Source organism: Salmo salar, chromosome ssa26 (genome assembly GCF_905237065.1).
Source record: "Salmo salar chromosome ssa26, Ssal_v3.1, whole genome shotgun sequence".
Classification (NCBI taxonomy): Eukaryota; Metazoa; Chordata; class Actinopteri; order Salmoniformes; family Salmonidae; genus Salmo; species Salmo salar.
Window position 1 is genome coordinate 32340365 of NC_059467.1, and position 27880 is coordinate 32368244.

General features: G+C 47.4%; 1 protein-coding gene across 4 annotated transcripts in view; it reads right to left on the bottom strand.

The window, feature by feature from the left end:
• trpm7 (transient receptor potential cation channel, subfamily M, member 7) overlaps positions 1–27880 on the bottom strand; it is a 115062-nt gene that overhangs the window by 52425 nt on the left and 34757 nt on the right. For all 4 annotated transcript variants that reach the window (XR_006762136.1, XM_045708037.1, XM_045708035.1 and 1 more), the window contains exons 4-19: positions 26683–26893; positions 25462–25675; positions 24971–25095; positions 24454–24625; positions 21486–21654; positions 21245–21368; positions 20634–20706; positions 17184–17284; positions 10102–10236; positions 9815–9868; positions 9561–9701; positions 9266–9400; positions 7148–7425; positions 6562–6790; positions 6195–6350; positions 3988–4131 (exon numbers count right to left, since the gene is read on the bottom strand). Coding sequence is in view for 3 of the 4 variants with exons in the window: in XM_045708037.1 (XP_045563993.1) it covers positions 3988–4131; positions 6195–6350; positions 6562–6790; positions 7148–7425; positions 9266–9400; positions 9561–9701; positions 9815–9868; positions 10102–10236; positions 17184–17284; positions 20634–20706; positions 21245–21368; positions 21486–21654; positions 24454–24625; positions 24971–25095; positions 25462–25675; positions 26683–26893 (2461 nt within the window). In the remaining variant the exon portion in view is untranslated. The remainder of the gene's footprint in view (positions 1–3987; positions 4132–6194; positions 6351–6561; positions 6791–7147; positions 7426–9265; positions 9401–9560; positions 9702–9814; positions 9869–10101; positions 10237–17183; positions 17285–20633; positions 20707–21244; positions 21369–21485; positions 21655–24453; positions 24626–24970; positions 25096–25461; positions 25676–26682; positions 26894–27880) is intronic.

The window sequence follows — 27880 nt, forward strand, 5'->3', positions numbered from 1 at the left end:
ATTATACAGACCCACAACAAACACCTTTACATACCATACACAGGCTATTATACAGACCCACAACACACACCTTTACACAGGCTATTATACAGACCCACAACAAACACCTTTACATACCATACACAGGCTATTATACAAACCCACAACAAACACCTTTACATACCATACACAGGCTATTATACAGACCCACAACACACACCTTTACACAGGCTATTATACAGACCCACAACAAACACCTTTACATACCATACATAGGCTATTATACAAACCCACAACAAACACCTTTACATACCATACACAGGCTATTATACAGACCCACAACACACACCTTTACACAGGCTATTATACAGACCCACAACACACACCTTTACATACCATACATAGGCTATTATACAGACCCACAACACACACCTTTACATACCATACACAGGCTATTATACAGACCCACAACTCACACCTTTACACAGGCTATTATACAGCCCCACAACACACACCTTTACACAGGCTATTATACAGACCCACAACAAACACCTTTACATACCATACACAGGCTATTATACAGACCCACAACACACACCTTTACACAGGCTATTATACAGACCCACAACAAACACCTTTACATACCATACACAGGCTATTATACAAACCCACAACAAACACCTTTACATACCATACACAGGCTATTATACAGACCCACAACACACACCTTTACACAGGCTATTATACAGACCCACAACAAACACCTTTACATACCATACATAGGCTATTATACAAACCCACAACAAACACCTTTACATACCATACACAGGCTATTATACAGACCCACAACACACACCTTTACACAGGCTATTATACAGACCCACAACAAACACCTTTACATACCATACACAGGCTATTATACAAACCCACAACACACACCTTTACATACCATACACAGGCTATTATACAAACCCACAACACACACCTTTACATACCATACACAGGCTATTATACAGACCCACAACACACACCTTTACACAGGCTATTATACAGACCCACAACAAACACCTTTACATACCATACACAGGCTATTATATAAACCCACAACACACACCTTTACATACCATACACAGGCTATTATACAGACCCACAACACACACCTTTACACAGGCTATTATACAGACCCACAACACACACCTTTACATACCATACACAGGCTATTATACAGACCCACAACACACACCTTTACATACCATACACAGGCTATTATACAAACCCACAACAAACACCTTTACATACCATACACAGGCTATTATACAGACCCACAACACACACCTTTACACAGGCTATTATACAGACCCACAACAAACACCTTTACATACCATACACAGGCTATTATACAGACCCACAACACACACCTTTACACAGGCTATTATACAAACCCACAACAAACACCTTTACATACCATACACAGGCTATTATACAGACCCACAACAAACACCTTTACATACCATACACAGGCTATTATACAAACCCACAACACACACCTTTACATACCATACACAGGCTATTATACAAACCCACAACACACACCTTTACATACCATACACAGGCTATTATACAGACCCACAACACACACCTTTACATACCATACACAGGCTATTATACAAACCCACAACAAACACCTTTACATACCATACACAGGCTATTATACAGACCCACAACACACACCTTTACACAGGCTATTATACAGACCCACAACACACACCTTTACATACCATACACAGGCTATTATACAGACCCACAACACACACCTATACATACCATACACAGGCTATTATACAGACCCACAACACACACCTTTACACAGGCTATTATACAGACCCACAAACGTACACCAGCTAGCCAGGAGACACACAACACACACATACACCTTAAATTAGGGTTATCACGATACCAGTACCGCGATACTAGGAAGTAAGGAAGGAAAGGAAAAATGAAGCAGACTTAATTACGTGAGGAAAACAGTCCTTATGTTGTCACTGAGTCACATTTGTTTATTTTGCAATCTATAGCACACACTGTTGTACAACAGCACCACAGAGTGAAGTCTGCTTTGTGTTTGTTTTGTTATACTGGTATTGCGAAACCAGTATCGATACTGGTAACACACACACACACACACACACACACACACACACACACACACACACACACACACACACAGAAAGAACCAGGTAAGCGTAAAGCTGATTGAAAATGCTTCTTTATTGTTACTAAACCCTTGTCCAACACAATGCCCAGAGCCCATATTTAAAAAGTGTCCCCCCATCCATATAATGTTATTTAAAATCTATATCAGCCCTTTTCAAACCTTTTCTCAGAGACCCCTAGATATTCCATGTATTTGAACTATTCCAGAACTAGCACACCCGAATCCACTAGTGAACGTATGATCCAGCCCTCGACCAGTAGAACTAGTGTGCTAGTTTAGGGCCATCAGAGGAGAGTTTGGAAAAAGGCTGATCTGTAGGGGTCATTATGACCTAAAAGGCTAAACTGATCCTATATCAGCAGTCCTACTTTGTTCCTGCTTTCTGACATACCCCCAGGTCTTTTTAGAGGTGAACACTGTGAGCCTGACTAGTGAAGCATGAAGTGAAGGAAACTACAGCATTCAACAACACCTCTCAGCCATTATACAGACCCACCCTAGACATCAGTCATTCTAACTATGGCCTGGGGGTTAGGTAGGGTGTGTGTGGCTGCTGGAGGGCCGTGACTAAACTGAGACTGATCAGTGTGGGGATCAGTGCTGACTGAGGCTGGCAGGGTTATTATGCGGAAGCAGAGATCATGATGTGACAGACATGCAGTGAGAGCTGGATCATTGTGTGGCAGGCAGCATAATTATGTTGATGTTGATTGTGGGGTAGATAAGCATTGATCTGGGTACAGCAGCTATAGTTATGTTAAGGACTGTTCTACTGACGCTATCAGGACATGCAAATGAAGCCAGGGCACCTGGAAAACCACCTGAGTGTGTGTGTGAAGTATGCAGGGGGTAGGAGGTATGCAGGGGGTGGGAGGTAGAGCTATGGAAAAGTACACACACGCCCAGCCTCCCTCTGTCCTCTCAACATGAACATGTTTTATGTCAGCCCTCCCTGGTCTCAGAGTACACACACTGGGCGAGTTGTGCTCATTTTTACACCATTACATTACATTGCTTCTAAAGGGAAATCTCCACCCACCCGGGACACAAAGCAATGCAAAACGAACTCATCCACACACACACACACTGTGCAGGATACAGGAAATATCCCACAAGGAGAAAGGAAACATCCCTTCCATTCAAGCTGCTTAGCGGCTCCACGGGGAAAACCTTGGTAGTCAGAACTCTGCTGTACCATTAAACATAGTAGAGCCCAGAGCGTCTGCTAGTCAGTTCACATGGAGGGGTAGAACCAGGGGCCAGGGTTTCATACCGTGTTGAACCAGAACTCTGCTGTACCATTAAACATAGTAGAGCCCAGAGCGTCTGCTAGTCAGTTCACATGGAGGGGTAGAACCAGGGGCCAGGGTTTCATACCGTGTTGAACCAGAACTCTGCTGTACCATTAAACATAGTAGAGCCCAGAGCGTCTGCTAGTCAGTTCACATGGAGGGGTAGAACCAGGGGCCAGGGTTTCATACCGTGTTGAACCAGAACTCTGCTGTACCATTAAACATAGTAGAGCCCAGAGCGTCTGCTAGTCAGTTCACATGGAGGGGTAGAACCAGGGGCCAGGGTTTCATACCGTGTTGAACCAGAACTCTGCTGTACCATTAAACATAGTAGAGCCCAGAGCGTCTGCTAGTCAGTTCACATGGAGGGGTAGAACCAGGTGCCAGGGTTTCATACCGTGTTGAACCAGAACTCTGCTGTACCATTAAACATAGTAGAGCCCAGAGGGTCTGCTAGTCAGTTCACATGGAGGGGTAGAACCAGGGGCCAGGGTTTCATACCGTGTTGAACCAGAACTTGACGATGGGGGCGTGGTAGAAGGCGTAGAACTTCCTGGTTAGAGGAAGTCTTCGGGAGCGGACCTGTGTCTCCGCCTCATCCTTCACCTCCACGTTGTCATCCGCCTTCGCCTCCTGGAACACGTCCTGGAGAAGAATCATGTTTAATAACGCCTGTTTAATAGACTGTATAGACATGTATGCATATGTCCATATATAGAACTGCATATGTCCATATATAGAACTGCAGTCCAACCCTCTCTCTCATACAGCTACCCCTCATAGCTAAACCCCAGGACCATCATAGCTAAACCCCCAGGACCATCATAGCTACCCCTCATAGCTAAATCCCCAGGACCATCATAGCGACCCCTCATAGCTAAATCCCCAGGACCATCATAGCTACCCCTCATAGCTAAATCCCCAGGACCATCATAGCTACACCTCATAGCTAAATCCCCAGGACCATCATAGCTACCCCTCATAGCTAAATCCCCAGGAGCCTCATAGCTACCCCTCATAGCTAAACCCCAAGACCATCATAGCTACCCCTCATAGCTAAATCCCCAGGACCATCATAGCTACCCCTCATAGCTAAACCCCAGGACCATCATAGCTACCCCTCATAGCTAAACCCCAGGACCATCATAGCTACCCCTCATAGCTAAACCCCAGGACCATCATAGCTACCCCTCATAGCTAAACCCCAGGACCATCATAGCTACCCCTCATAGCTAAACCCCAGGACCATCATAGCTACCCCTCATAGCTAAACCCCAGGACCATCATAGCTACCCCTCATAGCTAAACCCCAGGACCATCATAGCGACCCCTCATAGCTAAACCCCAGGACCATCATAGCGACCCCTCATAGCTAAACCCCAGGACCATCATAGCGACCCCTCATAGCTAAACCCCAGGACCATCATAGCGACCCCTCATAGCTAAACCCCAGGACCATCATAGCTACCCCTCATAGCTAAATCCCAGGACCATCATAGCTACCCCTCATAGCTAAACCCCAGGACCATCATAGCTACCCCTCATAGCTAAACCCCAGGACCATCATATCTACCCCTCATAGCTAAACCCCAGGACCATCATAGCGACCCCTCATAGCTAAACCCCAGGAGCCTCATAGCTACCCCTCATAGCTAAACCCCAGGAGCCTCATAGCTACCCCTCATAGCTAAACCCCAGGAGCCTCATAGCTACCCCTCATAGCTAAATCCCAGGACCCTTATAGCTAAACCCCAGGAGCCTCATAGCTACCCCTCATAGCTAAACCCCAGGAGCCTCATAGCTACCCCTCATAGCTAAATCCCAGGACCCTTATAGCTAAACCCCAGGAGCCTCATAGCTACCCCTCATAGCTAAACCCCAGGAGCCTCATAGCTACCCCTCATAGCTAAATCCCAGGACCCTTATAGCTAAACCCCAGGAGCCTCATAGCTAACCCTCATAGCTAAACCCCAGGACCATCATAGCTACCCCTCATAGCTAAACCCCAGGACCATCATAGCTACCCCTCATAGCTAAATCCCAGGACCATCATAGCTACCCCTCATAGCTAAACCCCAGGACCATCATAGCTACCCCTCATAGCTAAACCCCAGGACCATCATAGCTACCCCTCATAGCTAAACCCCAGGACCATCATAGCTACCCCTCATAGCTAAATCCCCATCATAGCGACCCCTCATAGCTAAACCCCAGGACCATCATAGCTACCCCTCATAGCTAAATCCCAGGACCATCATAGCTACCCCTCATAGCTAAACCCCAGGACCATCATAGCTACCCCTCATAGCTAAACCCCAGGACCATCATAGCTACCCCTCATAGCTAAACCCCAGGACCATCATAGCTACCCCTCATAGCTAAATACCCATCATAGCGACCCCTCATAGCTAAACCCCAGGACCATCATAGCTACCCCTCATAGCTAAACCCCAGGACCATCATATCTACCCCTCATAGCTAAACCCCAGGACCATCATAGCTACCCCTCATAGCTAAACCCCAGGACCATCATAGCTACCCCTCATAGCTAAACCCCAGGACCATCATAGCGACCCCTCATAGCTAAACCCCAGGATCATCAGAATACCAGTAGCACCAGTGTACTTGCCAGAACAGACAGTAAGATAAGAAAATACAACATAAACTAAGATAACAGATGAGATGAACTCTGTCATATTGATTCTGACCATCTGTATGTTGTCGGTGGTGTTATGGAAGTTGTGTTCGCTGTCCTCCATGGTCATCTGATGAGCGTCCTGACTCTGAGGGATGTGGGACATCTCTGCCTTTGTCTTGTACTCCAACAGGAGGATGGCAGGAGGCACCAGGATACTGAGGATCACCTAGAGATATATACATTATTATATTCATATTATATTTAGTTTTGAAATGTATATGTTTATGTATGTTTACTCAGGAGGGACCAGGATAATGAGAATCACCTGGAAAAACATAATACATCTATAATAACCATCCAAGCACAGAGCCCTGTGGTACACTACTGTGTGCGTGTGTGCGTGTGTATATATACACTGCATTGCTGGGCAGTGTCACCTTGTACCAGGAGTTCTTCCTCATGTTGAGTCGTCCCATCCACATGTCTGACAGCAGCAGCTGGGTACAGGTGTGAGCCACGAAGGGTCGTAACCGTGACGACACGGCCAGCTTCAGACAGGTGCTGTTACTCCAGTTCTTCAGTTCGTAGGTCAGCAGTTTCATCGCCATGGTTTCGTCCTGTCTGAACGACTGCTCCAGGAGGTCCACTGCTAGGGTGCCAAATTCTCTATGAAATAATAATCATCATCATCAAACCTACATTACTCCAGACATTATCCCTCTGAACATGACACACACATACCACAGTATCAAACTCACTGAAAACACCATCATAAACATCATCAGTCACCGCAACACAGCTCCTCATTGTCACTTCACTTACAAAAATAGTCTGATACATTACATACTAATACTCAGTCATACTCATACTTCAGGTAGCCTTGAGTATTAGTGACTACTAGTAGTAATGCATCATACTTGGAGTACTTAAAGTATTAGTATGTCATCTGTCACATATTATAGTAGTCTTGAGTATTAGTGAGGATTGAAGTGTCCTAGTTATTTGGTGTGTAATGTGTCATACTTGGAGTAGTCCTTGAGTTCCTGGGAGGTGTCGTCGACCACGTCACTCTTCTTGGCCTCATAGCCCATGGAGCGACAGAGTTTACAGGCCACCAGGGCCTTGGCCATGCTTTCCTCCCCATGCTGCCAGAAGAACAGAGACATCTTCTGCCTATTCATCAGGACGGCCCACATCAGCAGCTCATTGAACGGGTACGGAAACCGGCGTGTCTCCGGGTCGTCGATGTCAACTATCTCCTCCTTGGCTTTTTTCTTGGACTGGTCTGTCGCCGACTCCAACTAAGAGGGAGAAGGGTGGGTGTCAAGAGGAGGATTTGAATGTAATCTGATGGCTCAGTTCTGTGGGTTTGTATGACTGATTGTGTGTGTACACCTTGGGTTTGTATTGATTTGATTGATTTATTTCATTCATGCTCGCAGTCAACAAGAGTAATGCAGAATGCACAGTTACATTCAGACAATACTTCAAAAACAAGATACTACACTAAATAAAAAAAGGTCCCATCTTACAAGAAATGTCAGTTTAAAGTGTCACATTTTGTTATTAACTTCTCTTGGGTAGGGGCAGTATTTTCACGGCCGGATGAAAAACGTACCCAAATTAAACGGCCTACTACTCGGGCCCAGGAACTAGAATATGCATATTATTAGTATATTTGGATAGAAAACACTCTGAAGTTTCTAAAACTGTTTGAATGATGTCTGTGAGTATAACAAAACTCATATGGCAAGCAAAAACCTGAGAAAAATCTAACCAGGAAATGCGAAATCTGGTGCTTGTAGTCTTTTCAAGTCATTGCCTATCCAACACACCGTGACTTAGGGTTCATTTTGCACTTCCTAACACTTCCACTAGATGTCAACAGTCTTTAGAACCTAGTTTCAGGCTTTTGCAGTGAACAGAGAGCGAACAAGAAGGCCGGGAAGTTGGTGACTCAGGAAAGGACATGAGTTAATTGGCGCGCATTCACGTGAGAGGTAGCTGTGTTCCAAAACGTTTTTCAAGACATTGGAATCGTCCGGTTGGAATATTATTTAAGTTTTATGTTAAAAAGGCCCTAAACATTGATGCTATACAACGTTTTACATGTTTCAACGAACGTAAATAACTTTTTTTTAACTTTTCGTCGAACTTTTGGGCGCGCTTCCTACATTTGGAGTAGTTTACTAAATGCACAAACAACAAGGAGGTATTTGGACAAAGTCCATAATTTATCGAACAAAACAACATTTATTGTGGACCTGGGATTCCTGGAAGTGCCTTCTGATGAAGATCATCAAAGGTAAGTGAATATTTATAATGCTATTTATGATTTTAGATGACTCCAAAATGGCGGGTATCTGTATTGCCTAGTGAATGTTTCTGAGCGCAGTACTCAGATTATTGCAAAGTGTGCTTTCCCCGTGAAGCTTTTTTGAAATCTGTCACAGCGGTTGCATAAAGGAGATGGTTATCTAAAATTCTTTGAATAACAGTATAATATTTTATCAACGTTTATGATGAGTATTTTTGTAAATTGTTGTGCTGATACACCGGAGTATTGGAGGCAAAATATTTTCTGAACATCACGCGCCAATGTAAAATGCTGTTGTTTTGAATTCTGGCACTCTGATTTTTCACTGGCTGTTGAATAGTGTGTCCCGTGGGTGGGACGCTAGCGTCCTACCTGCCCAAGAAAAGTTAAAAAGTCTGATGGCAATGGTAGAATTTTTCTGCCTATTTTTCCTTGTGTTGATGCTGGACAGTTTGTTCTGGTTGCGGAGGACTCTGCCAGTACTCTCCCCTTCTCTGTGGTAGGAGATCCTGTAGACGCTGGTCAGGTTGGTGCATGTCAGTGACCAGTCTTACTGCTGCTTGCTCTCTCCATGTCTGTAGTGGTGGAAGGGTCAGTGGGATGTCTCTGTTATTATCTTGCTTGTCCTTTCCTGTACCCTATCCAGCGCAGCTTGCTGCATCTTTGTGCAGCCTACCAGCAACACACTGGCATACTCCAGGCATGGTCGGATTACATTGGTATAGATTTCCACAAGGTCATCAGTGGACAGGCTGTTTCTTGCCATCACACAAGTCACAGTGTGTTCTCAAATATGACTGTCCATGTTGTGCGTGTGTGTGTACCTTGGGTTTGTATGGCTGTGCAGTCTTGATGAAGTGGTCGTGCCTGGTCTTCTCCTTCTTGTCGGCCTGGATACTGAACGACTCTTGGCTCTTCCTCAGGTGGGACCCAGGCCCTGCAGAGTGGCGACCTGATCTCTGGAGAGAGACAGAGAAAAAGAGTAATTCTGAAAGTAAACTGTTCTCTAAGTGAATCAATCAGTGAAAGCAGAAGGTCAAAATAACCTGTGTGAACAATGAGTTTAACCCTTGACCTTGAAGCGAACTTATGTTTTAACCTTTAATCATTAACCCTTACCCTGCTGTTGCCATGGAGATTGTTGTAGATGATCCTGAAGCGTTTCCTGGTGTAGTTGCACCTGTAAGTCCCGCCCATCAGGTACTCTATCACCAGGCCAATGTCAATTAAGGTCATCTTGTAGTTAGGGGGGAGATTACCCTGGAAACAGTTAGTCATAGTGAGCCATACTAATCAACAACACCATCAATTACTATTGTTCAAATTCATTCAGACTTTGACAATCAATGGTTGACAAGAAGTCAAAGATGTACCTGTTTGACATCCCTTACGAGGTTGAAGAGCGTGGGATTGGTAGGGGACTGTTTCTGGAACAGAAGAGACACAGATAAAAACACGATGCCCAGCAGGACCATGGATAAACAGACCGTTTAGAAATGATTGACAGAATACGAATCAAACATTAGATTTGAGAGGTTGCACGTGTGATGAGAACAGTAATAGTACCAGCATAGAGCCATGTGGAGCATCATTACATGTATGTGTGTGAAATTGGTGAGCCGTGTGTGTGTGTGTGTGTGTGTGTGTGTGTGTGTGTTACCGTGTTGTATAGCTCCTCCAGCCGTGTGATGGTAAGGAACCTGTGCATGCTAACTCCATTCTCAATCAGGAGCTTCACAAACTCCACACGGTCCATCACTAAGGCATCCAGCATGGCCTGCTCCAACGAACCCACCTGCACACACACACACCTCAACAAGGATCCAACATTGACTGCACTAACAAGTGACTGGACGTTTCTATATCCTGAATAAATACACCAGACCAGTTCAGATTAGTCAAAATAAACAGGCTACTGGCAGCCTTCCTGTAGCCTGTCTCTTGGGTCATATAGAACCACTGACTCTGGAGAGGCTAGCTTAGGAGATATTTGGGGTTTAAATTAAAAATGTTCATTTAGGCTGATACTGATGAACAGCACATTCATAATAGATGCAGTCTTGACAGACAGCCAGCCAGCCACATCAACAGCGAGAGCCAGCCAGCCAGAGACAAAGAGAGCCAGCCAGCCAGAGTCAGACAAAGAGAGCCAGCCAGCCAGAGACAAAGAGAGCCAGCCAGCCAGAGACAAAGAGAGCCAGCCAGCCAGAGTCAGAGACAAAGAGAGCCAGCCAGCCAGCGACAAAGAGAGCCAGCCAGCCAGCCAGCGACAAAGAGAGCCAGCCAGCCAGCCAGAGACAGAGATAAAGAGAGCCAGCCAGCCAGCCAGAGACGGAGACAAAGAGAGCCAGCCAGCCAGAGACAGAGAGCCAGCCAGCCAGCCAGAGACAGAGAGCCAGCCAGCCAGCCAGAGACAGAGACAAAGAGAGCCAGCCAGCCAGAGACAAAGAGAGCCAGCCAGCCAGAGACAGAGATAAAAAGAGCCAGCCAGCCAGCCAGCCAGAGACAGAGACAAAGAGAGCCAGCCAGAGACAGAGACAAAGAGAGCCAGCCAGCCAGAGACGGAGACAAAGAGAGCCAGCCAGCCAGAGACAGAGATAAAGAGAGCCAGCCAGCCAGAGACAGAGACAAAGAGAGCCAGCCAGGCAGAGACAGAGACAAAGAGAGCCAGCCAGCCAGAGACAAAGAGAGCCAGCCAGCCAGAGACAAAGAGAGCCAGCCAGCCAGAGACAGAGAGCCAGCCAGCCAGCCAGCCAGAGACAAAGAGAGCCAGCCAGCCAGAGACAAAGAGAGCCAGCCAGCCAGAGACAAAGAGAGCCAGCCAGCCAGAGACAAAGAGAGCCAGCCAGCCAGAGACAAAGAGAGCCAGCCAGACCAGAGACAGAGACAAAGAGAGCCAGCCAGCCAGAGACAAAGAGAGAGCCAGCCAGCCAGAGACAGAGACAAAGAGAGCCAGCCAGCCAGAGACGGAGATAAAGAGAGCCAGCCAGCCAGCAGACAAGAGAAGACAAAGAGAGCCAGCCAGCCAGAGACAGAAAGAGAGCCAGCCCCAGCGCCAGAGACAAAGAGAGCCAGCCAGCCAGAGACAGAGACAAAGAGAGCCAGCCAGCCAGAGACAAAGAGAGCCAGCCAGCCAGAGACAAAGAGAGCCAGCCAGCCAGAGACAGAGACAAAGAGAGCCAGCCAGCCAGAGACGGAGATAAAGAGAGCCAGCCAGCCAGAGACGGAGACAAAGAGAGCCAGCCAGCCAGCCAGAGACAGAGACAAAGAGAGCCAGCCAGCCAGAGACGGAGACAAAGAGAGCCAGCCAGCCAGCCAGAGACAGAGATAAAGAGAGCCAGCCAGCCAGAGACGGAGACAAAGAGAGCCAGCCAGCCAGCCAGAGACAGAGATAAAGAGAGCCAGCCAGCCAGAGACAAAGAGAGCCAGCCAGCCAGAGACAGAGAGCCAGCCAGCCAGCCAGCCAGAGACAAAGAGAGCCAGCCAGCCAGAGACAAAGAGAGCCAGCCAGCCAGAGACAGAGAGCCAGCCAGCCAGCCAGCCAGAGACAAAGAGAGCCAGCCAGCCAGAGACAAAGAGAGCCAGCCAGCCAGAGACAAAGAGAGCCAGCCAGCCAGAGACAAAGAGAGCCAGCCAGCCAGAGACAAAGAGAGCCAGCCAGCCAGAGACAGCCAGCCAGACCAGAGACAGAGACAAAGAGAGCCAGCCAGCCAGAGACAGAGACAAAGAGAGCCAGCCAGCCAGAGACAGAGACAAAGAGAGCCAGCCAGCCAGAGACAGAGACAAAGAGAGCCAGCCAGCCAGAGACGGAGATAAAGAGAGCCAGCCAGCCAGCCAGAGAGGGAGACAAAGAGAGCCAGCCAGCAAGAGACGGAGACAAAGAGAGCCAGCCAGCCAGCCAGAGACAGAGATAAAGAGAGCCAGCCAGCCAGAGACAAAGAGAGCCAGCCAGCCAGAGACAAAGAGAGCCAGCCAGCCAGAGACAGAGACAAAGAGAGCCAGCCAGCCAGAGACAAAGAGAGCCAGCCAGCCAGAGACAAAGAGAGCCAGCCAGCCAGAGACAGAGACAAAGAGAGCCAGCCAGCCAGAGACGGAGATAAAGAGAGCCAGCCAGCCAGCCAGAGACGGAGACAAAGAGAGCCAGCCAGCCAGCCAGAGACAGAGACAAAGAGAGCCAGCCAGCCAGAGACGGAGACAAAGAGAGCCAGCCAGCCAGCCAGAGACAGATAAAGAGAGCCAGCCAGCCAGAGACGGAGACAAAGAGAGCCAGCCAGCCAGCCAGAGACAGAGATAAAGAGAGCCAGCCAGCCAGAGACAGAGACAAAGAGAGCCAGCCAGCCAGAGACAAAGAGAGCCAGCCAGCCAGAGACAGAGACAAAGAGAGCCAGCCAGACAGAGACAAAAAGAGCCAGCCAGCCAGCGACAAAGAGAGCCAGCCAGCCAGCCAGCCAGCCAGCCAGAGACAGAGACAAAGAGAGCCAGCCAGCCAGAGACAGAGACAAAGAGAGCCAGCCAGCCAGAGACAGAGATAAAGAGAGCCAGCCAGCCAGAGATAAAGAGAGCCAGCCAGCCAGAGACTGAGATAAAGAGAGCCAGCCAGCCAGAGACTGAGATAAAGAGAGCCAGCCAGCCAGCCAGAGACAGAGACAAAGAGAGCCAGCCAGCCAGAGACAGAGACAAAGAGAGCCAGCCAGCCAGAGACAGAGACAAAGAGAGCCAGCCAGCCAGAGACAAAGAGAGCCAGCCAGAGACAGAGACAGAGATAAAGAGAGCCAGCCAGCCAGCCAGAGACAAAGAGAGCCAGCCAGCCAGAGACAAAGAGAGCCAGCCAGCCAGCGACAGAGAAAGAGAGCCAGCCAGCCAGAGACAGAGATAAGGAGAGCCAGCCAGCCAGAGACAGAGATAAAGAGAGCCAGCCAGGCAGAGACAGAGATAAAGAGAGCCAGCCAGCCAGCCAGAGACAGAGACAAAGAGAGCCAGCCAGCGACAGAGACAAAGAGAGCCAGCCAGCCAGAGACAGAGATAAAGAGAGCCAGCCAGCCAGAGATAAAGAGAGCCAGCCAGCCAGAGACAGAGACAAAGAGAGCCAGCCAGCCAGAGACAGAGACAAAGAGAGCCAGCCAGCCAGAGACAAAGAGAGCCAGCCAGAGACAGAGACAGAGATAAAGAGAGCCAGCCAGCCAGCCAGAGACAAAGAGAGCCAGCCAGCCAGAGACAGAGATAAGGAGAGCCAGCCAGCCAGAGACAGAGATAAAGAGAGCCAGCCAGGCAGAGACAGAGATAAAGAGAGCCAGCCAGCCAGCCAGAGACAGAGACAAAGAGAGCCAGCCAGCGACAGAGACAAAGAGAGCCAGCCAGCCAGAGACAGAGATAAGGAGAGCCAGCCAGCGACAGAGACAAAGAGCCAGCCAGCCAGAGACAGAGAGCCAGCCAGCCAGCCAGAGACAGAGACAAAGAGAGCCAGCCAGGCAGAGACAGAGATAAAGAGAGCCAGCCAGGCAGAGACAGAGATAAAGAGAGCCAGCCAGCCAGAGACAGAGATAAAGAGAGCCAGCCAGCCAGAGACAGAGATAAGGAGAGCCAGCCAGCCAGAGACAGAGACAAAGAGAGCCAGCCAGCCAGCCAGCCAGAGACAGAGACAAAGAGAGCCAGCCAGCCAGAGACAGAGACAAAGAGAGCCAGCCAGCCAGAGACAGAGATAAAGAGAGCCAGCCAGCCAGAGACAGAGATAAAGAGAGCCAGCCAGGCAGAGACAGAGATAAAGAGAGCCAGCCAGGCAGAGACAGAGATAAAGAGAGCCAGCCAGCCAGAGACAGAGACAAAGAGAGCCAGCCAGCCAGAGACAGAGATAAAGAGAGCCAGCCAGCCAGAGACAGAGATAAAGAGAGCCAGCCAGCCAGAGACCGAGACAAAGAGAGCCAGCCAGCCAGAGACAGAGATAAAGAGAGCCAGCCAGCCAGAGACAGAGATAAAGAGAGCCAGCCAGCCAGAGACAGAGATAAGGAGAGCCAGCCAGCAACAGAGACAAAGAGAGCCAGCCAGCCAGAGACAGAGATAAGGAGAGCCAGCCAGCGACAGAGACAGAGAGCCAGCCAGCCAGAGACAGAGAGCCAGCCAGCCAGAGACGGAGACAAAGAGAGCCAGCCAGGCAGAGACAGAGATAAAGAGAGCCAGCCAGCCAGAGACAGAGATAAAGAGAGCCAGCCAGCCAGAGACAGAGATAAAGAGAGCCAGCCAGGCAGAGACAGAGATAAAGAGAGCCAGCCAGGCAGAGACAGAGACAAAGAGAGCCAGCCAGCCAGAGACAGAGATAAAGAGAGCCAGCCAGCCAGCGACAGAGACCAAGAGAGCCAGCCAGCCAGCCAGCGACAGAGACAAAGAGAGCCAGCCAGCCAGCCAGAGACAGAGACAAAGAGAGCCAGCCAGCCAGCGACAAAGAGAGCCAGCCAGCGAGCGACAAAGAGAGCCAGCCAGCCAGAGACAGAGACAAAGAGAGCCAGCCAGCCAGAGACAGAGACAAAGAGAGCCAGCCAGCCAGAGACAGAGACAAAGAGAGCCAGCCAGCCAGAGACAAAGAGAGCCAGCCAGCCAGAGACAGAGACAAAGAGAGCCAGCCAGCCAGAGACAGAGACAAAGAGAGCCAGCCAGCCAGCCAGCCAGAGACAAAGAGAGCCAGCCAGCCAGAGACAAAGAGAGCCAGCCAGCCAGAGACAAAGAGAGCCAGCCAGCCAGAGACAGAGACAAAGAGAGCCAGCCAGCCAGAGACAGAGACAAAGAGAGCCAGCCAGCCAGAGACGGAGACAAAGAGAGCCAGCCAGCCAGAGACGGAGATAAAGAGAGCCAGCCAGCCAGAGACGGAGATAAAGAGAGCCAGCCAGCCAGCCAGAGAGGGAGACAAAGAGAGCCAGCCAGCCAGAGACGGAGACAAAGAGAGCCAGCCAGCCAGCCAGAGACAGAGATAAAGAGAGCCAGCCAGCCAGAGACAAAAAGAGCCAGCCAGCCAGCGACAAAGAGAGCCAGCCAGCCAGCCAGCGACAGAGACAAAGAGAGCCAGCCAGCCAGAGACAGAGATAAAGAGAGCCAGCCAGCCAGAGATAAAGAGAGCCAGCCAGCCAGAGACAGAGACAAAGAGAGCCAGCCAGCCAGCCAGAGACAAAGAGAGCCAGCCAGCCAGAGACAGAGACAAAGAGAGCCAGCCAGCCAGAGACAGAGATAAGGAGAGCCAGCCAGCCAGAGACAGAGATAAAGAGAGCCAGCCAGCCAGAGACAGAGATAAAGAGAGCCAGCCAGCCAGAGACAGAGATAAAGAGAGCCAGCCAGCCAGAGACAGAGATAAGGAGAGCCAGCCAGCCAGAGACAAAGAGAGCCAGCCAGGCAGAGACAGAGATAAAGAGAGCCAGCCAGCCAGCCAGCCAGAGACAGAGAGCCAGCCAGCCAGCCAGAGACAAAGAGAGCCAGCCAGGCAGAGACAGAGATAAAGAGAGCCAGCCAGCCAGAGACAGAGATAAAGAGAGCCAGCCAGGCAGAGACAGAGATAAAGAGAGCCAGCCAGCCAGAGACAGAGATAAAGAGAGCCAGCCAGCCAGAGACAGAGATAAGGAGAGCCAGCCAGCCAGAGACAGAGATAAGGAGAGCCAGCCAGCAACAGAGACAAAGAGAGCCAGCCAGCCAGAGACAGAGATAAGGAGAGCCAGCCAGCGACAGAGACAGAGAGCCAGCCAGCCAGAGACGGAGACAAAGAGAGCCAGCCAGGCAGAGACAGAGATAAAGAGAGCCAGCCAGGCAGAGACAGAGACAAAGAGAGCCAGCCAGCCAGAGACAGAGACAAAGAGAGCCAGCCAGCCAGAGACAGAGATAAAGAGAGCCAGCCAGCCAGAGACAGAGACAAAGAGAGCCAGCCAGCCAGAGACAGAGACAAAGAGAGCCAGCCAGCCAGAGACAGAGACAAAGAGAGCCAGCCAGCCAGAGACAGAGACAAAGAGAGCCAGCCAGCCAGCGACAGAGACCAAGAGAGCCAGCCAGCCAGCGACAGAGACAAAGAGAGCCAGCCAGCCAGAGCCAGCGACAAAGAGAGCCAGCCAGCCAGCGACAAAGAGAGCCAGCCAGCCAGCGACAAAGAGAGCCAGCCAGCCAGAGACAGAGACAAAGAGAGCCAGCCAGCCAGCGACAGAGATAAAGAGAGCCAGCCAGCCAGAGACAGAGATAAAGAGAGCCAGCCAGCCAGCGACAGAGTTAAAGAGAGCCAGCCAGCCAGCCAGAGACAGAGACAAAGAGAGCCAGCCAGCCAGCGACAAAGAGAGCCAGCCAGCCAGCGACAAAGAGAGCCAGCCAGCCAGCGACAGAGTTAAAGAGAGCCAGCCAGCCAGCGACAGAGACAAAGAGAGCCAGCCAGCCAGAGACGGAGACAAAGAGAGCCAGCCAGCCAGAGACGGAGACAAAGAGAGCCAGCCAGCCAGCGACAGAGACAAAGAGAGCCAGCCAGCCAGAGACAGCGATAAAGAGAGCCAGCCAGCCAGAGACAGAGATAAAGAGAGCCAGCCAGCCAGCGACAAAGAGAGCCAGCCAGCCAGAGACAGAGACAAAGAGAGCCAGCCAGCCAGCGACAGAGACAAAGAGAGCCAGCCAGCCAGAGACAGCGATAAAGAGAGCCAGCCAGCCAGAGACAAAGAGAGCCAGCCAGCCAGAGACTGAGATAAAGAGAGCCAGCCAGCCAGCCAGCCAGCCACACACAGATAGACGTACCAGTAGCTGCTGTCCGTAGACAAACACATGGTTCTTAGCGATGTCCACCCGGTCCCAGGCCAGAGTCAGAACCAGCTGGTCAAACGCAGACTCATTGGTGCCTGGAGGAGCAGCACACAAATCACATGTTATTGGTCACATGCACCAAATACAACAGGTGTAGACTTTACAGGAAAATGCTTACTTACGAGCCCGTTCCCAACAATGCAGAGTTAAAAAGACAAATATTTTCTAAATAAAAAGGAAATAGTAACACAAAAACATTGAGGCTATATACGAGGAGTACCAGTACTGAGTCAATGTGCAGGGTTACGAGGTAGTTTGTAGTATGTACATAGGGTTAGAAGTGACTAGGTAATCAGGATATATAATAAACAGAGTGGCAGCAGCGTAAGCACACACACACACACACGCACAGCATACATACATACATACATACATACATACATACATACAACATGCACACAAACTAATTGCTAGGCAAAGCTAGATGAATTCTGTGTTTCCTGTTGACTTAGCAGCAGGATTTAGAGAACAGGGCTAGGTCGGAGGACAATACAGAAACAACCATACAGAATAATACAGATGAATTATCATACTAATCCCCACTACTGTTTTACACAGAACCATATCCTAACATGGGATCCAATGTACACTCTAATCATCCATATAAACCCATGCATGAAGTCAGAGTTCCACACCAAGTTAGTATTCTAGTGGATGAAAGCTGAACAATCCCCCTCGGGACTCCTGGCACATGGTTTGGGAGTGCCCAGGGGTTTTACATTTCTGGACTTGTTTCATCCGGTCTTTGTGACATAATGGGTAGAAATGTACAATGTTGCCCATCTATTTTATTGTTAAATGATCACACTACTTTAGACCGATCTGTCAAACAGAGACATATTTGGCTGGCTTAACAGCACACCAAAATATTATAGCCTCACGTCAGCAGGCTCCTCATTCTTTAAGCAGACAGACATGTCTGCCATCATTCACGGACATTATAAACATGGAAATATCTGTAGCACTCATGCATGGGGCGAATTAAAAACATATTTGCTCTTTCATCAACATATGACTCTGTAAAAAGACTGCTATTGTGAACCACTAATCTAACTTTGGGTTGGGGAAGTCCTGTGGGTGGGTGTGGGATGGGAACTTTGTCTTGTTCGGTCTTGTCACTTGTTTCTCTGTCTATGTGTACCCGTTTTGTGTACCTTATTAAAAATAAAAATAATAATGCACACTAATACACAGTCATATACTACTACCATAGAGAGAGAATTTCCGACAGGATTTCCTTTTGGTAAAGTTTAAAGTCGTATTTTCAGGATGTAAATCCTGATGTGGGAGACGGGACATTTCCATATTTACAAACATGTCTCTGTAACCTTACGGTTCATCTGATATGTTTATGGAGGAAATCTGAAAGTAACTGTCCAAAGAAAATCTCACATTTAACAGCTCATAATCTGTTAACTCAAACCCAAATCATGTTGTTGTCGTATACTCATGTGACTAAAGCATAAATAAGAAGAAAAAAACCCAGCTCAAAGCTGCATCTTAAACAGACCGTTTCAAAAATGCTTGCCATTTCCTCATAGCGGACACGTCTCATATTTCCTCATAGCGGACACGTCTCATATTTCCTCATAGAGGAGACTTCTCATATTTCCTCATAGCGGACACGTCTCATATTTCCTCATAGAGGAGACTTCTCATATTTCCTCAGAGGATACTTCTCATTATCACCGAGATGGCTCATTGGCTGATGTGGCTAAATCAGCCATTTACACCCACACCATTCTGTTGTTGCTGTAAGCCCACACCATTCTGTTGTTGCTGTAAGCCCACACCATTCTGTTGTTGCTGTAAGCCCACACCATTCTGTTGTTGCTGTAAACCCACACCATTCTGTTGTTGCTGTAAGCCCACACCATTCTGTTGTTGCTGTAAGCCCACACCATTCTGTTGTTGCTGTAAGCCCACACCATTCTGTTGTTGCTGTAAACCCACACCATTCTGTTGTTGCTGTAAGCCCACACCATTCTGTTGTTGCTGTAAACCCACACCATTCTGTTGTTGCTGTAAGCCCACACCATTCTGTTGTTGCTGTAAGCCCACACCATTCTGTTGTTGCTGTAAGCCCACACCATTCTGTTGTTGCTGTAAGCCCACACCATTCAAACACAGACAAGCTGCTTTTTAACATACATACAATTAATTATAGGTCATATTTCACAGAAATCTGGAAACACTGGACAGCTATTTTAAAGGTATTTCCATATGCTTGTGTATGTATCCTTTAGGGTCTAATGAGCTATTGAGGCCTTCTATTGAAGATGTGTTACTGGTTGACCAAGACTAATGCTGGTTTGACAGGCTTATATTTTCCTGCTGGCTGGGCATCTATCAGGCTCAGTCAGAATGTCCTGAACTCTTGACGGACTGGACTGGTTCCTCTACTACAGGATCAAACACCATCTACATAGCTGGTAGACAAGCTGCGCGGGGCGGACTTTGAACACATTCCTGCCTTTGTCTGAATTTCTTATTCAATGACAGAAGACCACTGATAGAGACCTACACACATAACTACTGAATACACAGGGACAGACTAATTCATGTGAATATCTGTCCTTTCAGAGCTCTCTCTTGCCCTCTGTCTTAGAGCCAGATTCAATAGAACAGAACGGAGAAAAGTGAGAAGAGGACAGATTTGTGTGTTGTGAGAATGGAGTCTCGGAGTATCTAGCAATAAGCCCCTCTGAGACCCACAGGGAAACCCCAAAAGAGAGCAAGTGAGAGAGCGAGAGAAAGAGCGCGCGCGAGAGAGAGAGAGAGAGCGCGCGAGAGAGAGAGAGAGCGCAGCAGGACAAGAGATAGTGAGACAAACAGAGGACGAGAGAGAGATAGTGAGAGAGAGCTCAGGACGAGAGAGAGATAGATAGCGAGAGACAGCAGGACGAGAGAGAGCTCAGGAGGAGAGGGAGAGAGCAGGACGAGAGAGACAGACAGGGAGGGAGGAGAGGGAGAGAGACAGACAAGGAGGGAGGAGAGGGAGAGACAGACAGGGAGGGAGGAGAGGGAGAGAGACAGACAAGGAGGGAGGAGAGGGAGGGAGAGAGACAGACAGGGAGAGAGACAGACAGACAGGGAGAGAGACAGGGAGGGAGGGAGGAGAGGGAGAGAGACAGACAGGGAGGGAGGAGAGCATTGACTTCTCAAAACATATCTATAGTATCAGTTTCAAAATGAAAACATAAAAGTGAAAACTTTGGGCTACACAACCCACTGTCTCGCCCTTCTGTTTGTTTTATTATTATGATCTTTTCATTTGCCCTCTCCCTTCCTCTAGGAGGTCAGAGGTCAGAGAGGAGTCATGGAAACAGATCTTCTGTCAGTCAAACAGCAGGACACTGAGATGAAGTTACCCATCACACACACCTTTCAGTAATGCCCTCAGTATGGCCACATCGATATCCTGGTGGTCCTCAGAGCCGATATGAAACACAGTGATCTGTCGTTCAGAGGAAGGAGAGAGGGAGAGAACCCACATGGTCACAAAAAAAAAAATCGAGAAGTAATGCAATACGTTCTGGTATTTATGAAAAACTATAAGCGTTATCAGTATCATCCATATCTTTATATTAATCAGACTATAAACAGACGACACAGTACGCATTGTAGGATTCAGCTTTCTCTTAAAATTCATTCAGTATTTGTTAAGGATCCCCATTATCTGTTGCCAAGGCAGCAGCTACTCATCCTGGGGTCCAGCAACATTACGGCAGTTATATACAATTTGAAATATTACATTTCAGAACACTTTACCCAATACATTTAGTCCACTACCACATATTTACAAAATAACACCCATGTGTAAGTGTGTGTCTTATGTGTATGTGTGTCTGTGCCTGTGTGTGTCTCTTCACAGTCCCCGCTGTTCCATAAGGTGTATTTCTATCTGTTTTTTAAATCAGATTCTACTGCTTGCATCAGTTACCTGATGTGGAATAGATTTCCATGTATTAACTGTGAGTTAACCATGTGTTTACCAGTTCTTTGCTCTTCATACATTCCATAAGGGTCTGGAAGAGGTGCATAGCATCGCTGTGGCTGAAGTTGAACGTCTTTTTGATCGTAGCGATGATTTCCGTCTCCACACCGTCAGGTAGACCCCTGAAGGGTTAAAGGAAGTGACATCCAGGATCATTCCTCTAAGTAACGGTCCTAGTACAGAACCCTGTGGAACCCCATTATATGTGGTGCAATCTGTTAAAATAACGTGTTTCTCACCCCCCCTCTTCTGTCTGTTTGTGGACGTAGGCCAGTATGTCAGCGGCACGCCCAGTCCCCTCACAGACCACCACGGGGACAGTCTCCTGAAGGTACTCCAACACCGTCAGAATTACGTTGGGACCCCCCTCAAATATCAACGCTACCACAGGAACACTCTGACCAATTCCTTGGGGGGAGGGAGAAAGAAAGAAGGACAGAGAAAGCCAGAAGGTCACTAAATATGCTGTAAAGAACATTGGAAACATCTAAATATCAACACTGTATGTTCATCTAGATGCTATATTCTAATGGTCTCTGTTTGTGATGACAACAGGAAAGCAGTAAAGGGTTAACAGAGAGCCATATGACAGGTCTTAAAGCTCCATTTTGAGAGGGTATTTCAGCAGGTCAGCAGACTGCCACACCATAATAACAGTGGGTGTACATACTGTATGGGTGTCTGCCTTTAATAAAAGGGGATCTAAGGTTACTGGGATAATAGCTGGTCTCTGGTAACTGCCTCTGTCACACTGGCACTTAGAAGCACCACACAGAGACAGAAAAGGCCAGGGGAGATACAACAACTAGGGTAGACACTGACTGATAGACTTACTTTGCTTATCTTTATCAAGGGTGACAATAATTTTGGACCTGACCATTATTCTTAGACATTGCCTTCAGGTGTCAAAGTACTCTCAACACACAGCCACAGAGAAGATGCCTGTGGTGGAAATAATAATATTAAAACGTTACGTTTGGATCCTGGATGCTAAATTGGTTGATAAGTCGTTAGTTATTTACGATAATCCACAGGTAATGCTTGTTAACAGTGCTATTTCAATTATCACTGCGCATTCTCTGTCCCACAGCCCAGCCAGGCAATTCCAAAACCTTCTCTCTACCGGAAACTGCATCTTGACATTATTTCCCATGTTTCTAGCCTAGCACTTGGTTTGCAACAGTGGGGGTTTGTCTAAACCCTGCAGTCTGCTCCGATCTCTGCAACAATGTTGGAATGCAACCTTCAGCGTGCAAAATGACAATGAACGTGTCTGGACGAGACAGACAGCTTCTCTGAGCCAGGTGACGTCATGCAGGCCCAGTCTGGGCCGTTCTGCCGCCCTAGGCGAGAAAAAACAACCACCCTCCTCCTATCCCAGAAAACTAGAATAGTGTAGCCTACAGTGACGGCCCACATTGCAATTTTATGAATGCCCATCCATGTACTACCGTTTGTAAAACAGGTAGTTGCATTGGTTTTATTAGCCTAATCCTGATTCCTGACCAAGGCTTAAGACTAATCATTTTGTCTATTTAAGATCTGCATATGAAATAACCAAGATTACCAGGAGTTACGAGCCCATTTTCAGTGAGAATCCATGTGTTTACACAGCGGGAAATGCAGAAGTATTTTCTTCTTTGCTATGATCAGGCCTACAATTGATTCATGACAATTTAGCCCACGGAGTGAAACTCCCAGACAGCAGTCGCGAGTAGCCTCATTTCATTCCATATTGTCCATTTTATTTGGACCTGTCCTTGTTTTAGGATATCGAATTGCATTTTTATTTAATAGGGCTATTTGGTCAAAGAGACATGCTTGATGTATAAAAAAAAAAAGGTTTCTGTCTCATAACATTGTCATTAATATGGTCTCCAGTCTGAAGGCAACAGAAAAACCACAGGTTACTACTCATTCTACTATAGGCTACATGATTAATGTTAGGTGACTTGAGTGTCGGTGGAGCGCTGCAGCTCTGCTCATCTCCACCAGCACCCTGGAGAGGCATGCTGGGAATGGACAAGCTAAATATTTTGCAACCCTGACTTTGGCAAAGTGGGCACTCCTTATCATGGGGTGGCATCAGCACTCACCTAAATAGCCCATATGCCATTGGGCGAGATACATCTTCATTGTTTTTGGGCAGAATTATGTGAGGCGTTATGTGTTGTTGGAGGTGCGTCTTAGCTCGTAAAATGCCGCCCTCGTCAATCTGCTGCCCTAGGCAACCACCTAATCCTGCCTAATGGGCGGGCCGGCCCTGTTCATGCTTCAGCATTATTATTATGGATATATCCAAAGAAATGGCAATAGAAACAAAGGTGAAACAAACAAAAATGTAGCTAGTTTGCTGTCATTCCAGCTGCTAGGTGTGATTGTGTTAGCTTCAGTTGCTTAGCTAGAAAAGGAAAAATTGCTAGCCTGCATCGTAACCTCTATCAATTAGAACGGACGACCAGTCCACTAGGCTAGCTAATGTGCCAATAAAACTTGCATTTGGCAAGCAACCACATAAATAGAACACACAACTGGGGATTGTCCAGACATTATCGTTGAGGGGAAAGATGAATAAAATGAATTTATTCATTATTTTAATTTTTTTTTTTAAATATGTTAGTAATCATTTTCTAAAAGCAATAAGGCACTCAAACCTGTGGATCATCATGAATAACGCACTCAAACCTGTGGATCATCATGAATAACACACTCAAACCTGTGGATCATCATGAATAACACACTCAAACCTGTGGATCATCATGAATAACACACTCAAACCTGTGGATCATCATGAATAACACACTCAAACCTGTGGATCATCATGAATAACACACTCAAACCTGTGGATCATCATGAATAACACACTCAAACCTGTGGATCATCATGAATAACACACTCAAACCTGTGGATCATCATGAATAACACACTCAAACCTGTGGATCATCATGAATAACACACTCAAACCTGTGGATCATCATGAATAACACACTCAAACCTGTGGATCATCATGAATAACACACTCAAACCTGTGGATCATCATGAATAACACACTCAAGGGTTGTTTCCCAGCACTCCGCTTCCCACTGTGCCTAAGAAAAGCCCCAAATTGTGTGTAATTCACTATAATCCACGATTCTCATGCCTTATTGCTAAAGTATCCTTTGCAGGTTCATGTGTTTATCGTGTGTGTGTCTCTGTGTCTCTTACGTGCGTGTATCCTCTGCAGTTTGATGTGTTTTTCCAGCTCGCGGCGCAGTTCGACCTCAGCTCCGTACTTCCCCACCGTCCCATCATCCACCAGCAGGAAGTGGGAGTGGAGGTTGTTCAACACGTTTAGCTTGGACAGGGGGTTCAGCAACGTCTGGTAGGGGGCTACAACCTGGAACATATATTCACACACACACACACACACACACACACACACACACTTTACTCTGACTGGACAGCAGATATTTTTGACCACTTAAAATAAATACTGAGTAAATTAGTATTGTGATGTGCTTGTTTGTGTGTGGGGGTTTTTGGTCTCACTATCCAGAAGTCCTCAAAAGGATAGTAAAACAAGGAAAAAGACATTTCTCCGGTCCCCACAGGGAAAAAGGCTATTTTAGGTTTAAGAGTTAGGTTTAGAGGTTAAGGTTAGGGAAAATAGGATTTTAATCAATTGTTTGGTCCCCACAAGGATAGTAAAAAACAAACTTTTGTGTGTGTGTGTGTTCCTCACGTCTCTCCCGATGAGGTCATTGCGGTTCTCAATGACGCCCCAGGGAGCGACTCCAATTGTACAGATCTTCCTTGACGATCTAGAACAGTGTTCCTTCAACGCATCACCCACATGTTTGGCAACACCTGGAGGTCAGGGGTTCAAATACAACCAATCAACACCAAGCAATGGATCAAAACAGACTAGTGTAGTTGTCTGGACAACCAGTCTGCTGTAGCTGAGTGTCACTATCAGGACCAGTCAGAATAAACACCAGTCTGGTTAATTAACCCACTAAGTAATCAGTTAAACACTGTCATTAAGTAAGGAGTCAAACATTATCATTAGGTCTCCATAATGAGTTCAACACAGTATATAGGTCCCAGTAGTACTGGGATGGAAACACAACTCTGCTAAGACAGAACACCCGACTTCTGTGTCTTTTACGTAATAAGAACAGTAAGTCAGTGTGTGTGAGAGAGTTTTTCTATGCCCATGTGTATGTGTATCACCTGTGTTAACCCCTCCTGTCAGTATCCATGCCCCGGTGGTGACAGCAGCTTTGATCAGGCCCTTCCCCACCACCTGTTTGATTCGGGGGTGCAGGTCAAAGTTCTGGATGCCTCCGTGGACAGAGATGAGGATCTTAGGAAGCTCCATCGCCCACTCACTCAGCATCAGCCTCAGGATGCTCTCTGGCCTGCTGTCATGGGACAGACGCACATACTGGGGACAGGAGAGGAGTGGAGAGGAGGGGAGGAAAGGAGAGATTGGAGAGTTTGAACGTCTCATGTACAAACTAAATGTTGTAGTCCTTCCAAAATACACCCATCTTTAATTTCATTTTTAAAATTTTTCGAGCTTAACATTATTATTAATGATGTTCCAACGTCAACACTTGGGTCTTCGAGGGGCGATTTCCAGGACCTACATGGACATGCTTGATACATCATCACCATTAAATGTGTCAATCTGGGCCATGGAAAGCAGAACGTACAGTAAAGGATATTCTCAGTCTCACAGCCACCTAACCCCTTCACTTCTTCCAAGGCAAAATAAACCTGTAGTTTTAAGAGGGGGATTTGCCCGTATTACAGTCACTGCTGTTTCTAAACTATTAGACTAAATGGCGTTATGTGATTATATTCACCTACTTCATGTAGAATAACCACAATAATAAACACTTAGTTTAGCCCAAAAGGGATGAAGGTGACTCATCAAAAACATTGCGTATGTTTTGCAAGGAATACACAGGCTTAAGTAAGAAAGTTAGTCTGAGGTAAAAGTGTTTTCCTAGGTGGTGTATAGTTGTCTGCATCCCAAATGGCACCCTTTTACCTACATAGTGCACTACTTTTGACCAGAGCCCAATGGGCCATGGTCAAACATAAGGCACTATATAGGGAATAGGATGCCATTTGGGACTTAACCTCTGGCTATGGAGGCAGACTAGACAGGCTAGGCTGCTCAGCTCGGGGCACGGAAGAATTTCCAGAATGCTAGGCCAGGCCAGGTCAAAGGATGTCTTATAATGTATACCTTTGGAGCTGGTTTGCCAGCCAGATTAAACCTACTAAGTAGCCAAATATGTGGTGATGGCCAGACACACAATGTGACTGAGACACTGGTTTGATTTGTAGAGTTAAGCGCTTAGAGAGTGTCTGTCTCTGAGCACCATGGAGATGTGAGAGTGTGTGTGTGTGCTTGATAGTGTAAGCTTCTCTCCACCCTACCTTGGCTCTGTAAGAGTGCGACCCTCCCTGGAAGTTAACGATGCCGTAAGCGTCTGTAGGGCTCTCCTGTGTGTGTTTGTCCACAGCCCACTCCTCCAACTCCGGCTGCACCCCACTCTCTGCCCCCCCACCCAAGTTCACGTCTGAGTACTTCATGGCCAGGCTGGCTGTAAACCCAGCATGCTGCCGTACCAGCCGACCACAGCAGCATCTAGAGAAAGGGGGGAGACACAGAACTAAATGTTATTTTACACACAGACACGTCAGAGCCCCATATGAATCATCAGCTTTACCCCTCTACATTTCTATAAAGTGAAACACACACACACGGCAGTCTAGGTCCTGCTTTCCCATACACCCTCTCTCAGAGGGATGATGTGTTCCTCCTGACACACAAAGCCTGGAAAGGTAATGGTTTCTCTCTTCAGGACCGGGGTGTAGTACTGTACTAAATACAGTACAGTATAAAGTATTATATACAGTTGAGTATTATATACACACACACAGTAATATACAGTGGGGTACTATATACAGTACAGTGGAGGCTCCTTAGAGGAGGAAGGGGAGGACCATCCTTAGTGAATAAAAAAAATAATAATGTTATCCTTTTTAGATAAAACTATAATAAATATATTCACGAGTCACAAAATAACTGATTTAAACACATTGTTTTGTGATGAAGGTCTACAGTAGCCTCAGCAGCACTCTGTAGTGTAGCACCATGGTGTAGTCGGAGGACAGCTAGTGTCAAAAGGTGTATTGGAGTCGAAGTCAGGTGCAGGAGAGCAGAGTATAATGAACAAGCACACTTTTATTACAGTTCCAAAAATGAGAGCACGACATAAATCAAACGCGCTCAAAAAACGGAACATAAAAGTAAAGCGCGTAAACTAACACCACATAACATGAAACAATTACACACAAAACATGATGGGAAACAGAGGGTTAAATACAAGTAGCTTCATTGGGGAAATGAAAACCAGGTGTGTATGGAAACAAGACAAGACAAAAGGATATATGAAAAATGGAGCGGCGATGGCTAGAAAGCGGGGGTGCTGGACGATGGAACCGACAGAGCCCCCTCTGGACGTCCGCGGGTGACCAGCAGGTTATCCAACCGGATGGACAAATCCACCAGTTGGTCGAAGGAAATGGTGGCATCCCTGCAGGCCAGCTCACGTCAGACGTCCTCTCGTAG